At 37.5% G+C, this 19,105-nt stretch overlaps 1 protein-coding gene across 2 annotated transcripts in view; it reads left to right on the top strand.

The window, feature by feature from the left end:
• The window catches only part of LOC129948536 (uncharacterized), a 29,624-nt gene extending 10,746 nt beyond the window's left edge, over positions 1-18,878 (top strand). Inside the window, exons 2-5 of one of the 2 annotated variants that reach the window (XM_056059577.1) lie at positions 4,950-8,034; positions 8,299-8,982; positions 9,013-15,061; positions 15,216-18,878. In XM_056059577.1, the coding sequence (XP_055915552.1) occupies positions 4,956-8,034; positions 8,299-8,982; positions 9,013-15,061; positions 15,216-17,547 (12,144 nt within the window). In that variant the 5' untranslated portion in view covers positions 4,950-4,955 and the 3' untranslated portion in view covers positions 17,548-18,878. Of the gene's footprint in view, positions 1-4,949; positions 8,035-8,298; positions 15,062-15,215 lie in introns of both variants that reach the window. The other variant, XM_056059575.1, reaches the window with a different exon arrangement.
• Positions 18,879-19,105: the final 227 nt, after the last annotated feature.

Below are 19,105 nucleotides of genomic sequence, written 5' to 3' on the forward strand. Positions count from 1 at the left end.
ATTCCTTTTTTTAATTCTTATTTTATCTGATGAACTACTTAAAATTTGGCTTGTTCTTGTTTGTTATCCATGTTAATAGTTTTTTTTTCCAAAAGTAACAAAGAATTATCAATAGAAAAAAATAATAAATTCACATCAAAAACTACAATTAAAAACATATGTTTTTGACAGCTTATGCTTGTACGCAGATTCTTGTCCCACAAAACGATTCTGCCTCCGTCAATCTGACGCTTACTGAGCGCTCAGTTGATGGTACACGCCTGATCTTTATAATTTATTTGGCTAGTATCAAAAGTTTTTGTTTATAATACATTTTTAACTTTTTTTTAACAAAATCTCAAGTTGTCTTAACATTTTTAATAAATAAATGTTTATTATTACACTTTATAGAAAAATAATACAAATACAAAATAAATAAAACTAGCGTGCCAATACAGGACGCCCGCAACCCAATTTAGATTTAAAGCTTTCTGTAGCTAGTTTCAGCTTTTGTTGATTTTTTATTTAAAGTTACACAAAAGTTTTTTTAATTTTCTGTTAAAAATATTACCAACATACACTAGACATTCCCATCTTCCTAAAAATTATTATTATATTAATCATTAAATTGGGTTGAAACTTCTATACATACTTTTATCATTTTCCTAAATTTGTACAATATGTAACTATATACTGAGGATAGCCATAATTTTTCTTCTCATCGCAAATTTCTATAAAAAAAACATTTAAGCGAAATTTGAATAAACTTTAAAACCAAAACAGGAATAGGAAAGATAAAAACTAATCTGCAAATACCAAGGTTATATTTTTGTTCCGTTGTGAGGTATGCGCTGAAATGGGCTATTTTCACAGCTCTTACAAAAACATTTTGCACGGTTTATCCCCTGACTTATATCCTTAGACCGCTCATAACACAAGAAATAACTCGTCCCAAAAAAATATGAAATACACGCAAATTTACTTTCGTTTAGTTCGTTCAAATACAAAAACGACGATATTATTTTCGCAGTATTTAATATTTTTTTTTTATAATAAAGAGCTAAGCTTTTCAACAAATTATAAATGTATATTATTCAGTAAAATCAGAGTTTGCATAATCTCCACAAAATTTTCTTTCTTTTGACACCTGTGATAGAAATGGGTTCCGGGCCGGTTTTTTTTCAAGAAATGTTTTTACCTGCCTCATTTTTGGGAGTTCTTTATTAATCGCCCACCTCATAATTTTTGTATGCACCTCTTATGCAGTTTATCAGTAGTAATCATGAAGAAGAAGGTTAATGTAGTTATTTGTTATAAATTTATTATAAAATCAATATTGAAAAAAAAGGACAAAAAATTTTGATCCCAATTTTCAGAATCTATTTTTATCAATACCCGTGGCATGATGGTTAGAGCGTTGGACTCATCTGGTTAGATCAGTATTTATATTTCGACAGACATATAAATGCTGCTCTGACCAGGGCCAGAGGAGCTTTCGCTCTGACGAAACGGCTGTTTTTTAGCAGTCGGCTTGACCCCAGAGTGAAGGTAATTTGCTACATGGCCCTCATACGGCCAATGATCGTTTATGGTTGTCCTGTGTGGTTCAACGTTGCCCCTTCCCAGATGGAGAAGTTTTGGGTGTTCGAGCGGCTGTGTTTACGACGCTGTACTGGTTTATATCGAACAGCCGAATCTTCTTATGTGCATTACTATTCCAACGAGGTCCTATACAACGGGGCTCGAATCAACAGAATTGACAATTTCGTGATAAAACTCATTCGAGGTCACATTGCAAGAGCTATGTCTTCGACCAACAATTTAATTTTCGGGGCGTTCTATCCGAACGACGAGTATTTTGAGAGTGCACGCTTGAGCGGCTTCATTTCACCAGAGGCATTCCTCTTTTTAGACAAATGCGGTCTGATACAGGATAGATTGGCAGTTCCGTTAATCTACCACGTCAGACGAAGAACTGTGGATAGGCGACTCCTGTACAATCGGGACGTCATGGCACAAGGCGGAGCAGAGCTCCTTCGGTTCAGTAGGCCTGTGTCCGAACGGGACCGAACTGATAGGGTGAAGCAGGAGAACCAGTTTTGGTGGCTTCAATCGGCACTTGATATTGGGTAGTCGGGATGGGGTTTTAAGCCTTGGCCGGCTTACATACTTGTTTTATAGTTTTAGCGTTTAGTTTTAAGTAGAATAGGCATGGTGGCACAAAAAGAAATAGAAAAAAAAATACAAAAAAAAAATTAAAAAAAAAGAACATTAAAATAAAAAAAAAGAAAACATGGAATAAAAAAAAATAAAAAGACAACAAAATATGAAAAACAAAAATGTTAGATAGTTAGATTTGCTGCTGTGGTTGTTCTAGTTTTAAGTAGTTTATAGGTAGAATAGGTAGTTTAAGTTTGTTTTAAGTTTTATATTAAGGACCTTATTTTAAGTAGTTTTTAAGTAAAAAAAGGACATTGATATTAGTTTTTTTTCAAAATTTTCTAATAAATACAGAAATAAATAAAATATAAATTGAAGTAAAATAGATCTTAGGGCCGAAAGGCATTAGTATTAAGTGTTATAGTTTAACTTAGAGTGTCCGTATGGGACCATTAAGTTAGTTGTAAGTTATGGATAATTAGGCTAGTTTTATGCATTTTTATCTAGCTTTAAGATAGGTTTAAGATTGAATAAATAAAAATGAATTTGAAAAAAAAAAAAAAAAAGTGCGTTGGACTCTCATGCCAAAGGTCTTGGGTCTTAGGCAGAGGTCGCTATGCCATCTAAAGTTTTTTTTCTTAAAGCCCATTTTGAGACATCGTTACATCCACAAAAAATTACTGTTTTTGTGCTTTATTTGTTGGTGGAAAAATTGTTCAGTACTTCTTTAAAAATTATCCTACCAGAACCTTTCAGTCCATGGTGAACTCTACAGGGCCATAATAACTGACTTTATCGATTGATAATTATGATGTGCAGGATCTGTGATTTCAACAAGTCGGGAGCGGACGCAACACGTCACACAGCTCGTGCCACAATTCAATTATAGAATGAAATGGAAGCGGCATAGTTTTATTGTTACGGATCCGTGTATTGTCCTCTAAGATAGTAGAATTTAATTATTTTACTCTACGCCACATATGCTGGAAAACTTCATTAAAGTTAAACCTACATTCCAAAAATCATAACGATTAATTTCTTAAGTGCTATCGGGAAATAACAGAAAAAAAAATACAATTCAGAAAATTGTATTAAATCTTTATTTGAATCGACAGTACCCGTCGTATAATCTAATGTTTGACGTTAAATGGTTCACCCGTTTAGTCAAATTTTGGCATGCTCTTTCTTAAATTCTTTCCAATGCGTCAATCGAAGAGGACTTATCGCTTTAAATCGAACGTTCTAGGTCCAAAACTTAAATTTAACTTTTCATAGAACTCGCCTCTTAGACTACATTGCAATGCTTCCGGCTACTCTTCATTCCAAATACGCCTGTTTTGCTTGTTCACTTATCAATCCAATCAAAATTGATACCTTCAAGAACCAATTCAACAAAAATACGGCGTTGTGGTAGTTCGTTACGGCTTCACTTCTTCCACCCGAGGTATTTTAAAAGCCTTCGCACCTTAATCCTTCCACCGAATACCCGCCTCGATTGGTCGAATAAAATAAGCATACAAATGAAAGAAGCGTGCGATCAACTCTCTTAACAGAGAACTCAATTTGATAATAAAACTCAATAATTTGCTAGCATTGTTCCTTTGTAAAAAGATTCATTATCCATGGTTGAATTATAGATCAAACTGAAAATCTTTGACAATGACCCAAAACACGAAACGTACATATGTTAGCTGTTGAAACCAGTATTGCCAAAAAGGAAATAACAAAAAATCACATATTATTCAAATTCTAATGCCAAAAAATTATGTTTGGAATAACTTAAATTTCATGTCAATTTAAAAAAAAAGTGTCTATGTTTTGTTCCATTTCAAATTTAAATACCTCTTAGAAAAACACCCTTTACTTGCTTCATTATAATCAATTATTCTTACCTTTTTTAACAACTGCCGAAGATAAAGTACCCATGTTTTTATTTCGAATTTTGGTTAAGGTGCCTTCTAGCTGTAAAGCCATCGCACTTGAACAAGTGATTATTCTATAATGATACAACTTGGACATAAGGATCTTGCACAGTCGTTAAACCACTCTGAGTTCCTTATAAAGCTTTTGAGAAATTCAATAACCGACTTTGTTTAAAATTGAAATTTATTGTTTGACAAGTAAAATCGTGATACTTTATTTACTTATTTAAGGTTGCGCTACAGTCCTGAGTGAACTAGAACCTCATCCATCTAACTCAGTCCCTAGCCAGATGTTCCCAGTTGTGCACTCCAAGTTGGTTGATGTCACTTTCTACTTGTGCGCGCCACCTAATTCGCGGTCTTCCACTAATGCACTGTCCTGTGGGCGTGGGTTCCTAATTTTCTCTTTCTGCGCCTGAGCATTGGTTTCCATGCAGTCTACATTCCAAAGGCATTTCAGGCGTTGAACTTTTATCTTTCGTGCATACGGGACCATAGATCACGCGAAAAACTTTTCTCTCAAAACGACCTAAGGTGCTCTTATCCGCATTTCTCATAGTCCTTGGGGATAATGAGGGCCTTGTATAGCGAAATCTTAAGGTTTTATCACGGGTACTGCCTATTGTGATGAATTAGCAAAGCCTCCAAATGTAACTCTTGTTAGGAAAAGTATTTCTCAAATCACCACAAAATTGTATGTCCCCTCCATCCCTGACATTATTCGCAACAGAAAAAGGTGCGAGTTGTATGTCTTTAGGGCCTGGTTTTTGACAAGCTGTAGCTGTATATTTTGATGATTGTGGGAAAAATTAAAGAACCTTATTTCCATAAGAACAGTTTAAACAATTATTTTTATTGCTTATTTTACTTTGATATTTATTTTTTCAGATTAAAATGGTTCACCGCGGCGGGTTAGAATCCAGTACAGAGAAAAGCAAAAAAGACGATTTCAACTCATGCATAGCAGAAAATGCCAAAACCGCCGACGATGATATATCAAATAATAAAATCGAACAAACCGCATCAAAAGCTAAACAAGTAAAGAAAGCCCCGAAAAAAGCGTCGCCGAAGACCCCAAAACTGCCATTATCCGATCATTCCATTTCGCAGACTGTTGTTCGATTAGAAAGATCGCGATTAATTAAAACAAAAAATATACCCAGTCCGAAGGCTGCTGATATTACTAGTGTTAGTGGTACTAAATCAAAGCGCCTTTCACCTGTGAGAGCAGGTCTGCGAAGTAGCAGTTTGGAAAGCCATACAAGCACCACCAGCACCAGCAACAACAACAATGCCAAAGCAAAGAAGAAGAAAGTTATCACCAAGAAAGGTAAAGCTACCGACCCACTCGAATGTCCATCGAAAAAAACAGTGGACCAGAATTCGAAAAACGCACAACAAACTAAGCTGTCTAAACAACTGCCACTCTCGTTAATATGCAGCCTACCCTTGAACAGACTTTCTGGAATACTCGAAAAAATAAAAACGAACAAAACGAAATGCCTACCAAACGTAGAAGAAGACAACTCGTCCGAAGACAAGTCAAATGTCGACAAAAGTTCAAGTCAATGCAAAACCCTTTGCCTCTATTGTGATAAACGCATGTCGACTGTGAAAGTCCGAGCTAGACACATCGAACGTTTCCACACGATTTCCAAAGAACGAAGATCAAGCTCAAGGAATCCTGTAACACCAACCTCTCAAGACTCTAAAGACCTCACAGCCACTTCAGCATGCTCATCTTCATCAACACCATCAACGCCCATTTCATCGACCACCAATTTATATTTGAGTGGTTGTTCATATTGTTCCAAATCATCAAAACTACAAGCGGTTGCTTTAGAAAATGATCTCAGCGCTCTCTTTTTCCATTTAGTAGACTTCCATTCGGATAAGTACTTTGGCTGTAAGGCATGTGCAATAAGGTTTCAAACAGCCACAAAACTAAGTGACCATGTGCAACGCACTCATTCCTCTTCAGAAAAAAGCTCCAATCCTGTTGCAGCAGAGGATGTTAAACCTCCTCTGGCATCGGCATCTGCAGAAGAGGAACGTGCTGTAAGCGAAATCGGTAAATCTACACCCACAAAGACACGGCGTCAAATGAAGCAGACGGGGACTGAGGTTCCTCTGACGACACCGAATCAAGTGGCAGCTTCATCTTCGTCCTCGTCGACAGTAAATCGAAATGGATCTATGTTCTCGAACGATGAACCAATCTTATCGCGCCTTGGTCTCACTCAGAATAGGTTGCCTCGGGGACGCAAAGGAATTCGTAGTCGTCGTCAAACCAACGTGGATACTGTTAAGCCAGACACCAGTCTGATGGCTGTGAAAACAAGGAGTAAACTTGGAAGGTTTAACACCTCAAATGAACCCGTTGAAACTGTATTTCGTACCCCAACTAATACTCGCATCGAGCCTTTATCGTGCACTTTCGATGAAGATTTCTACGAAAAGGTTTTCAATAATGTAAGAACGAATTTGAGCTGCCATTTAGATGGAAAGATCGGTAGCGACACGGAGTCAAATCGCCCCCAAAGCCCACCCCCTCTTTTGCCTGCCATACGAAGTACAGTGGTTAAAAGCCCCCAGGTTCTCGAGAGTGAAGTTCACACTGCGACTAGTTTGGCGGCCTTAACAGCTTTCCCCACCTTACTCACAGCCGAACAGTACGGCTGCGACTTTGGCACAGCCAAAATCAAACGACCCATAACAAGGCACTCATGGAAATGGAAATGGGACAGTGTCAAAAAATACAAATATGTTAATGAAGGTGGAAAGATAGTGAAGAAAATTAAGCAACCCATGCTTGGTTTGAGGGATTTATCCAAATTGGACATGTGGACGCAGCTTACAATGCGTCAAAAACACGAAGTGGTAAGAAAGCAATCTGAAACGACGAGCAGCCAAAGCCTTGTTGAGTTTACTACTGACAATGGTCGCGAAGAAAAGCAAAGGCAAGTCGATCAGTTGAATACTATTTTAGACAGTCGTCGATTGCCACAAATTATTATGGAGCAAAACGAACAGACTATCATTAAGCTCGAAATTACAGACGAAGGATTTCGTTACCTGGCCGGAGAAATGTCATCGTCATTTGATCCTACGGATAATGAGGGCCCCAGTACGAGCCAGGCCATTGATCGCATTATACCAGCGAATTTAAATTTAATTCCTAGTCGTTCGCTTGGCGAATCTTTACGTCACTCAGTGGTGCTAAGTGGAGAATGGGCCAGACCACGATGCTACGTTTGTTTTGGTTGTGGTGCCAGATTCGACAAACGCAAAGCGCTTGAAGAGCACAAAATGTTCCGTCATCCGCATGTTTATTCAACTCATTATGAAATTGTTGGCAGAGAACTTATTGAAGGAAATCTCTATAAACACTTCTTCATCCCATTAAAAGCACTCAGTCGCCATAAGGAATACGCGCAACGGATACTTGTAAATAAAAAGACTGATTATAACGTGTCGAAATCATCAAGTAATTCTGGTAATGAAGAAGAGTCCTTGGATAGTCTTCATTCGGTAACAGCTAGTTTCACAACTTTAAGCAGTAGTAAACTAAGTGATGATTGTGATACCGATACGAAAACTGCCATTGAGAACGTATCATCGTTCGCAGAACCATTATCACCACAATTATTAACAAAGAACGACCCTAACAGTTCCGCGGCTGTTTCTAGTTCTTCAATGGATTGCACAAAATGCAATAGAAACTGTCATGGAATGTTAGAACTTTATAGGCATATGTTGGATTGTTCTGGTGACTACGCTTGGATTTTGGCTAAAAAGAAGAAGTACCGTTATTATGGGAGTCGCAAACGACGAACGTTCAATAGACAAAATATATCTGCCTTACACTTGCATAGGCGCAAAGTTAAGGTATCTAAAGAAGAAAACGAATCAGATGAAACTCCGAAGAAGAAGTATATGTCGCCATCAACACCTCGTCCCAGAGCAAGTGATGGTGAGTTCAATGTTTAATTTTGTGTGTGTGTTTTCTTTTTGTTCATTAATATTCGCTATTGTTATAAAATAAAGGAACCAAAAAGGAAATGTCTATGTATGGCGGAGGGAGTCTTAAAATGAATTGTCTTTATTTTATACTAATTGTTTAGATTCACTTCTAGATGTTAAATTCAACTAAATTTATTTACTAACTCATTTCATTGTTTAACAACTTTCTAGTTTTACTTTACTTATGCAATTTTCTTTTTCTATTTATTTGCAGCCGATTCTATAAGAAAAATGCTAGAGAATCTTCCTCCAAAACGTGTTTGTCGAGAAATAATACCAAATGCTACAAAACCAAGATCAAGAAAATTCAAAACAACCGCCAGTTGCAGAAAAATTCAGCAAAATTCTACAAACAATTGCAAGAAGTCCAATACAACGCTAACAGCTATATCTAAGAAAATACTGCGCAATCATAAATTGCGTGGGATTTCTGATAAAGACAAAATTTCGCGAAATAAAAAAATATTGGAAACTAAACGAAAATCTGCACGAGTCAAAAGTCGTGTAGTTGCAAATAAAAATGTTCATTCCCAAAATAAGAAGACAAACAAAAAGACTGAGACGGGAAGAGGTGGAATTGTTAGGAAAATTGGTGCAACAACAAAGCGTTTTGTTAAAAAAATCAAAAAGCGTCTGCTTGGTGGTAAATCGGATAGCAACTCGGCAACAAAAAACGAAAAAGCGAAACCCACCGAAGAGGAAAAAAAGCCATCGTCAAAAATATCAGCAGTTCGAAAACTAACTTTCGATAATAAGGAACAAGAAGTTGTCAATATACAAGACAATTGCAGCCAAGATAAAACAACAACACCAGCTATAGTGAGTAGCCCGCCTACGACTGAAGTAAAAGATATAAACGATAGCAAGATTGAGAAACCCAATTCAATTGAAAATGAAAGTAAAGAACAGGATCACAGTGAAAACCAAGGTCAGATACCAACGATTACCATTGAGACAAACTTTGAACCTTTGAAAAAGCTGCATGACACAAGTTTAAACGAAGATCTAAGCCTAAGCTTAAGATCGGAAGGTTCAACAGAAAACCTTCATGAACAACAAAGCGACCTTTCTGCAAGTACAGAAGATTTGAACAGACTTAACCCGAACTTTTTGCACAACCAAGTGAGCCCAACAACAAAGCGAAGAAGTAAAAAAATCAACGATTGCATTGCCATGCTTACTGGAAAAATTCAAGAAAAACTAGGCAAACCATTTTTAGAATGTAAAGAAACACAAGGTGCTGATAAAGCTAAGATTCAAAGTAATACCGATGCTAACGTCGTTCTCCCAAGTTCAGAAACAAAGGACACTAAACCAACCAAGAGAAAGGCCCCAACTCGAAAAATTGTAAAATGTGATCAGTCTTCTGAAGGTAATATTGAAATTTTGTTCCCAGAAAAAATGCCAGTTGAGGTCCATGAATTACCGCAGAAAATTTGTAGTCCGCCTAAACAATCTGCTACGAAACGAACCTCAACAAAACAGTCCCCGGTGCCAGTGGAAGAGCTAAAAGAGTCTCTAGGAGCGGAACCACAATTGAACAGCGGTACATTATTGAAACAACATTTGCAAGAAAAACTCATACAAAAGGAAATACCGGTCAACGTTCTAACACTCTTACCAGAGAAGTTAAAGGAAACATTGCCAAAGGTTTCAAAAGATTTGCCACAGAAGCCGGTTCTACCGAAAGAAACATCTTGTGTGGTCGCTTCAATTACCGAGCCAAAACTAAAAGATGTTGTTTTAATGAAGCCCCCATTAAATAATCCACCATATAAAGATCCAAACTTAAAGGACCCTTACTTAATGGAATCAATATTGAAGGACACTCCTCTTAAGAATTTACCAAAAGACCTACAGCTGAAGAATCTTTTAAAGGAACCTCTGTTGATGGATTCATTATTAAAAGACACATCATTGCATCCATATAAGCCACCTTTCGAGGACCTGCCTTCGAATTCTGTACAATCTCTTAGCGCATCTCCTCATAAAAAAGAAAGTCAGACAAATCGAAAAACACCTCAGTTACCATCCGCATCTGCTGCCACTGTTTTTAGTAACACTCCACTCTTGACCCCCTTCAATATTGACCCAAGGAAGCCACAAGAAATCCCACCACCATATGCAAATTTCAAACCAGTTTCAGTGGGTAGAATTCCTCCCCCTCCAGTCACAATTGAAATAGTAACCCCAGCTCCAGTTTTATTAAATGAAATTGTTCCTAAAAAACTACCGAAACAACCTCCCTTGCAGCAGCAGTGTGTTATAAATGCTGACACTATTCGTGTACCAAGTGTCAAGCTACCACAACAATTATCGATACCCCAATTTATGCCGGTTCAGCAGCAGCAACAACAACAGCAGCAGCAAGTACCCGCACCAAGAGGAATGATCACAAAACGTCGACAAACAATTGCGGGTGCACCCAATGATTTCTTGTACGACATGAGTTCCTTACGTTGTGGCAATGCCTACAACAATTTGCCATTCGAACTAGAAGTGCCATTAGATTTGTCAAAGAAGCCCAAACGCTCGTCGCCAAAGGCGAAACAAAATGCAACAAAGGTCACACCACAACCTGTGCATTTTCCACAGATTTCAGTCAAACCAAATGCTGTTCTTATGCCCCCAGTTCCTTATCAACTGCCTATTCTACCACAGACCCAAATTATACCAATTATGCGTGAATCTCTACTCCCCATAAGTTCCGTACCACAAGTTCCTTTACAAAACCCACCACTTATTTTCCCCACAGATATCCCGGCTGCTAAACCGACAACAAGTACACCTCGAAAAAGAGCAACTAATAACAAAAAACAACAAGACCCTGTTGCTAATAGTATTCCAACAATAGTGAATGTGCCCGTTGATGCTCCACCACCTAAGAAAGTTTCAAAAAAAGTAACTACTCCAGTGGTGGATGCCAACAAATTAAACCCTCATTTAATCCCATTACCAATCGAAAATACGAATTTGATCAAAGAAAAAAGTATACCATCACAGCCTGTTATTGAAACCAATAACAAAACACCATTGCTAGACAAGGCTACAATATCCGAGCATAAACCAGCAAGCAGTACTCCGGAGGTTATCACAAATATGTTAAAACCAACTACAACTGACATAACGAATGAACCAATTGTTACTCAGCAAACAGAAGATAGTTTACCTTCATGTGCAGTGACTCCAAACCCTCAGACAGATGTGGCTCCAATCCCTCAGACAACTCCGATTCTACCCACTAAGACACCTGTGATAACGCCCATACCCTTATCAGAGCTTACCAATCCGAAGGAAGAGCAAAAAATAACTAAAGTCGATGCAAAGGAAACTAAGAAATCAAAGACAAACAAAAAGCCTGCACCGGTCACAACGCCTAAAAAGGGTTCGCCTTCATCCAGCTCCGTCTTGATAAGCAATCAAGATAACAAAACAACAGAAGAGACTGCGGCTAAAAGTGAATGCAAAAATGGATCATCGCCTGACTCCCAAAAATTAATCCCAACACGAAGAAGCAGAAGAAACAAAGTAACAGAACAAAGTGAAGCTAAGAAACCAGCTTCAACAGCAACTCCAACTACTCCAGCTGCCCCAACTACTCCAGCTGCCCCAACTACTCCAGCTGCCTCAAGTACTCCAGCTGCCCCAACTACTCCAGCTGCCCCAACTACTCCAGCTGCCCCAACTACTCCAGCTGCCCCAACTACTCCAGCTGCCCCAACTACTCCAGCAACGCTAATTACTTCAGCAACATCAACTACTCCAGCTACACCAACTACGCCAGCTACATCAACTACTCCAGCTAAACCAACTACCCCAGCTACACCAACTAATCCAGCTACACCAACTACTCCAGCTACACAAACTACTCCAGCTACACAAACTACACCAGCTACACAAACTACTCCAGCTACACCTGCTCAACCTCCAACTTCAGCTCTTAAGGAAATAGAAGAGATTGCAGCAAGTTTCTTGAGTGACGACGAGGTAGAAAATGAAGTAACTGACTCTCCTTTAAAGAAACAGCAACAACAGCGTCAAGAGCCAAAACCATTAGAAATTCCTCCACAACCACAAGAACAGCCAAAAACAAACAAAAAAGTAATGGATCATAAGCAAATTGAACCATCTCCAACTCCAGGCTTACAAATCCAAGACAAAAAAGAATCGACAGAGGACAATGAAGTAGTTTCCGTGACCAATAACAAAGAAAGCGAACCAACAACGAACAAACAGGACTCCGGTAAGAAACCTAGGCGACGAAGAAAGAACGAACTGGCTTCAATAGTAGCAGATCAATTAATGGAGAGTTTCAAAGAAACTGATAAATCTCGAATAGATGATTTGAAGCGACTAGAAGAATTAGCATATGAGAAGAGTGAAGACTTATTGCTAACTGGAATGCGTCTTATGCCGACAACCAAGCGAAAAAACGTTCTAGAAAATAAGAAGGATTTGAGTGCAGAAGTAGAGTCTAAGGTTGTTAATTCAGTCAAAGAATCCAAGAAACTGAAAGCTGAATTGGCAAAGGAAAAGCCTTCAACTGCTCAAAAAGATGATTTAGAATCAAAGCCTAAAGCAGATTTGACAAAGGAAAAAGAGAAAGACAAAGAAAAAGAAAAGAGTGCAAGTGTTCAAAAAGCAAGTGGAGAATTATTTAAGGATCATAAAGACAAGCAAAAAGTCGTCGAAGTAAAATTAAAGACCCAAACCGAACTTGCGACGCCGAGTAACCAGCCGAAATTAATAATCAGGGATGACCTTAAAACAAAGCCACTACCCATAGACTTTAGTAGCTATCGATCGAACTCTATGGACAGTTGGTCGAATCGGGGGTTAAAGCATCCGAATACCGAAAAACAATCGCCGCTCACTGATGTATCACCGACCAGCGACATAATGCCCGCTGCCCCCAAAGATAAAAAGACCAAGAAAAAGCAAATGAAAAAACGTGATAAAAAAATCGAAATCGAAAATATCAACCAGCTGCGGACTGGGCTGGAATCATTCACTTTAAGCAAGGATGTGGTTGACAATGGGAACGATACCTTGGTAGGATCTGGCACTCGTGTTGCAGACCATGCACATTCTATGGTTGACTTGTTTTCATCAACAACACAGCCAATTCCGACACAGCTAACTCCGACACAGCCAACTCCGACAGGGACAACTGTGTCTGGAAAAGATGTGTCTCCATTTGGGAATTTCAGCAATGTTAAAACATCGTCGTCCATACTGCGGCCGAGTATATTAGCAGCATCATTCGATATTGTTGCTTCAAACAAAGAGAACCCACAACAGAGCGCGGATCGGAAGTCGAATATATCAAGTCGCGATCCTCGATTGAATAAAAACATTCACACTGAAGAAGGTGATCATGTGAATGTGCCACCCGAAACTACATCTCGCTTGGCAACGCTGCGAACAAGGAGGAAATCCTTTGCTGATGCAACTCCACCGACATATACTAGTCGGGCGAATTCCCGTTCTACACCTAGCAAGCGTTCCACTGCTGGAAGTCGGCGTAATTCTCTGGCATTCGATGACGATGAAGATGATAACTATCTAACGGCAATTGCGAAAAGAGTAAATGACAAAATAATGTCAGCTGAGGACAAGGACTTCAATCTTGCAAACGATGGTTTTGAGCTCGCTAGTTCATTCCTAGACCAAAATGATCCATTTGAACGCCCATCGACCTCGATGAGTGTTCGAAGTGCACCAAATTTTAACGAAGATCGTTCGAACATGGACACGATGGATGCAACAAACACCGACCTCATAGACATGGACGTGGACGATGATATGAGTGTTTATACGACTTTCTCGCAGGATACTACTCGAAGTAAGGGAGGTAGACGCAGACGTAGACGAAGAAGTGTTCTTCTGACACGTAAACCCAAGAAAACCAATGTCAATTTATTGGATTCCATGGAAACATTTGATTGCCTCTTATGTAATAAGAAGTTTGCTAAAGCAGTTGCTTTGAATAAACATCAATTGACAATTGCCCACGTTTCGAAAGTCTCTGAGCAAGAGTATTTAAATGCTACAAGAAAGAAGGAGGAAGAAAAGGCAAAGGAACAAGAAACACAATCCAAAGAAGTGACTTCTACTGCTAAACCAATTACCACCGCACCACCTAGTTCTTTAACAACTGCAATTGCTGATAGCCCTAAACAATATTTTAACGCCATTCAAAGTATTCGATTGGAGGAGAAAAACATTGTTCCTCCATTAAAAGCAACAGAAACTCAAGAAAAGATAGTTGAAAAGGTTCAAAAGTCTCATCAACAAAAAGTTCCATTCATCCCTCCAAATAGTATACTTAACCAATCGGGAATCGAGCCAATTTCATCACCAGAGCAAAACTATGAACGCTACTCTACGAAAACTTCATCCAGACTCACCCTAAATCCCGATGAACGGCTTTTTTATGAATGTTGTAATATTTTGAAAGGCTCTGAGACACCTTTGGTAGAGAGGACCTATCCAATTGTACCACCTACAACATATGCTTATGATTTACAAGTAAAACCCGTCACACCAAAATCACCGAACGAAAGGTTTTCTTACATGAAACAATCGACTTCAGAAACCAACGGTAAGCGAGAAGCTGGAAGCTACCCGAGACTTGATGTAAATCAATTTAGTGATATTTCATCAGATTCAAATCCAGCTTGTGCCCAACCACCACCGGTCTTACCTGTAAACTACGCTCAAATGCATGTTTTGTCTGGTGCAAAAGAGCAAGCTTTTTTGACAAGTGATGTTGCGGGTGCGGGAGTTGGTGTTGGTGCTGGAGCGCAAAAAAGTAATTTACAACGAGAGAGTTCAATTCTGCAAATAGCTTCGATTGCTGCGCCTAATCTCATAACGCCTACACCTTTGACAGCACGAACTTTTGTAAATCAGCCATCACAAATTGGAACACATTTACACGGGATGGAGGGTTCAGCTGCTGGCGGTCAAAAACAGTGAGTACGATTTTTAAAATCAATTTTTTTCTTATATTTTTGAATTGTGCATATCTGTTTTTTTTCGTATATTTAAGTCATATTTTTTATACTTAACAATATATACAAAAAATAGAAAAACTTAAACAAATAATATTTCTAACATTTTTTTTAGAAATTTCATTTCACCTCTTCACTCGGCATCATCTCAAAGTTCTACAATTACTACAACAACTTGTCGACTTAAAACCAAAGCCGCTATGAAGGGCTATGATAATTTAAAAGTGTCTATTCCCACAATAGGATTGGACATGGAACACGCCTTAGAACGTAGCCCACGGCCAGGCTGTAAACTAACAACTTTGGCTGACATAGCACTTGGAAATGAAACACCTCACACAACATTTACACCTTCATCGCTACAAATGCACAATGACCAAAAGTCCAAATGCAAACAAAAACCTTCCACAAACAGTGAAATTCCTATTAATTTCCCTGCCATTTTGCAGAGCCAACCAACAAAAGAAAATCAAGTGTCATTAAACAAGAAAAGAGAAAATTCGCCGATTAAAGAATGCTCGCTTGTGATATCGGTTCACGATACCGAAAGCTGCATGCCAATTGTATTAAGTTCACCCAAAAAACCCGAAAGTATTATTCCCAAAGACATTTATGAATTCGATGATTCTGAAAATACTCCCATTTCAAAAGCTATACAATCACCATTCAAGTTAGCAGAAGATAATGATGCAGGTCCTAAAAAAGCAATTATCATTCCTGAGAGACCATTCAAAAATATTGGAATGGAAGAAAAGGAAGCAATTAAATTCCAAAAACCAGAAACACCAGCCATCAACGATGAGAATACAACATCCACAGTAACCTACTCGGATCGAGATGACTTTGTTTATGGCTCAATGAGTGGCGGTGATGATGACAACGACAACGACAATGATAACGATAACGATGACAACAAGGAAACTCACGTCGATTCTGACGAAAGTAGTAATTCGAGTGCGTTCACGGCGAAAACATTTGAAAACAAATCCCTTATTATGGGACGTATTTTCAAGAATGCTAAAACAAAGCCGAAATTACCCGTCGAAAAGCCTGTACTACCCACTCCCGAACCACCGAAGCAAATTCCAAAACAAGAGCTCGATAGGCTATTCGACACGTTGAGAGGCGTAAATGAGAATCGCCAAAATGCAAAAGAAGAAAGGGAGGAAAATGTCGCTAACACATCGAGGAAGAAAGAAACTCAAACGGCTAAAAGAAAAGCAACAGAAACCGCCAAGGCCGCAAAGACTAAACCAACAACTAATAAACCAAATAAACGGGTTGCAAAGAAAACCGAACAACAAACTTCGAAAGAAATGTCTCAACTGCATGCTGAACTTGGAATGTCCCCAGCCGAAATAGCAGAGCTAATTGGTGAAGGGCAGAGAAAGTCCCAGAGAAGATGTGCCGTCAATCGACCAAAAAAACTAGTTGAAATATGGAGCTCTGATGAATTTGAAGAATTTCTATCGACGAAAGACATCATTGCTCTGATCGAAGAAAAGGAACAAAAAACGAAGAAAAAGAAGAAAACCGCATCTACCCTCTCGAAGAAATCAAATCTAACCGCAGCTTCAAGTAGAAACAGCAAAAAGGATGCTGACGATCAATCAGTTACCCAATCGGAAGACGACAAATCCCATAGTGCTCCTGCTTCTCCACAAAAAAGCCTAAAAAATAACACCCCTGAAACTTCGAAAGCAGCCAAACTTGCAAACGCAGCCAAGAGTACTAAAACACCCAAGGGAAAGAAGAAAGGTGCTACTGCTACAGCTAACACTCCCGCCATCACACCTGCTCCGGCACCCGCGCCTGCACCTAAAGTAACTGCGAGACCACAAAGAGAAACCAAACCGACGACAAGCGGAAGGAATCCTATTGAATCTACAAAAACCAATAGTTCACCCTTTAAAAAACCAACGCAAAAGAATATTATTTCTAAAATTGCCGCTGACGACTCTGAGAGCGATTTCGAAGCTGAGCTAAATCGAAGAACCAAGACGGCCGGGCCAATTCGTAATCGCCGAAAAACAATTTCAGGTAAATTAGAAAATGATGCTGGATCATCATCGAGCGGTGCTAATAATAAGAAAGCTGCTGCGGGAAAAACAAAAAATGAAAAATCAGAAACCCGCAGCTCTTCCAAACCAAAAACAACACAACCGTCGACCGCTGATAGTTTACAAAGTAGGCCACAAGCCAGAAGAAAAAGAATAGCATCTGAAATGCTCTACTATTGGTCGTCGTCAAGTGACGAGGAATTCGGTCGAATTGAATCGCCACATGACGACGAACATCATATTGAAGAAAGCGAAAACTATCAGCAGCACGGTTGGATTGTCGGCGATTCACACAAAAAGTTGGTGACGCTTCTCGCAATAGCTAAGGGCAATAAAAAAGTCGATGATTGCGGTGTAAAGGAGACTAGCTCTAAGAAAAAGAGCTAGACCCTTTCTCAAAAAAGCAATCAATGTTGTGCAATCTGAAATCATACCATTTTTAACATGTCAATTTAGTGTTAATTGTAATGTCTCTTCCTTTTTTTCCATTAATCCAATTGTGACAATAAAACAGTCGACAGATTTGTATTAATAATATTATTTACAGCAAAAGCAAATCAACCAATCCGCAATAATAAAAATTGAATATTGAAAATTGTAAAAAAAAAAAATAATAATAACAAAACTGAATAGCATTAAGAAGAGTCCAAGAGCATGGAAACAAATTTAAATTTTTAGCAATAGTGTAGAAGCGAGATTCAGACCACATGTTTTAATGGTGTAAATAGTTTTGTTTTAGGTTAGAATATAGTCATTATAATTTATATATGTATATGGTATATATATAAATTGCTAATAGCTTAAAATTTAAAAAAATAAATTAATTATTCAAATGTTTGTTTAAATTAAACGGATATAGAACAAAAATATAATACATATGTCAAAGAGAAAATTGTATTCATAACTTGACATTATGAAGCCTCGAGCGAATATAGCATGTAAATGTATTTTATTTTTTGTATTATTGTAACAACAAACCTCCACTCACTCTCCTAATCCCAGAAACCAAACCATTATGTCTTGATCTTGACCATTGCACAATTATTGTTTAATCGTTCCTTCTCCTCATATATATGATATATGTATGTATAAAATAAAAATTGGCAACATAAAAGTTTTAAATATAATATTTTACTGTAGGCTCTCTTTTGATTTTGCTTATGATGAGACATTATATTATGTAATTTAGATGAAATGAATTAATTATTATTATAAAAGAAAAGAAAACAAAAATACAATAGATATCAAATCTATATTATACACTTACTATTCCGTAGTTTCATCAACTATCCGTTTACAAAAAAGAAAAAGAAACAAAACAAAAAAAAAAAGAAATAAAATTATAACAAAACAAAAAAATAATTTTAAGTATTTAATAGATGTAAAATATATAATTGAAAACAAAAAAATATAATTGAGAAACAAAAATGTGCAAGTGTTTTTTTTGTATAATTTGTTTTATAATTTTTGCTCTTAAACACATAAATCTATATATACATAAATGATAATTTTATTTCCATTTATTTTCCATGTTTTCATATTTTTGGGAAATATTTAATTCATTTAAGGAATGTTATAAAAAGCATTGGAAAGAGAGTTCATATCGAACTGTACAATGTGTAAAGAAAAGTAATAAGAAAAAAATAAATATTTTTATTAAATATGGACAATGTAATATCATTAAATTTATACATAAATAAATCAAACTTATGACAAAAATAAAAACATTATTAGTTCTTTTTTATTCTGTACCAAAAAGCTGAAAGAGATTCATATTTCTTATTTATTAATTCATATTTCACATTAAGATTACAACCTTATTATTTGTGAAGCCTTTATGGAATATCTTAGAGCGTTCGATAATTTTAAAATTTAGTAGATACTAAAAATACAATTTTAAAATTATAGTTAACAATTTTTTTTATTAATTATAACCCTAAGCATC

The sequence above is a fragment of the Eupeodes corollae genome, chromosome 2, assembly GCF_945859685.1.
Source record: "Eupeodes corollae chromosome 2, idEupCoro1.1, whole genome shotgun sequence".
NCBI lineage: Eukaryota > Metazoa > Arthropoda > Insecta > Diptera > Syrphidae > Eupeodes > Eupeodes corollae.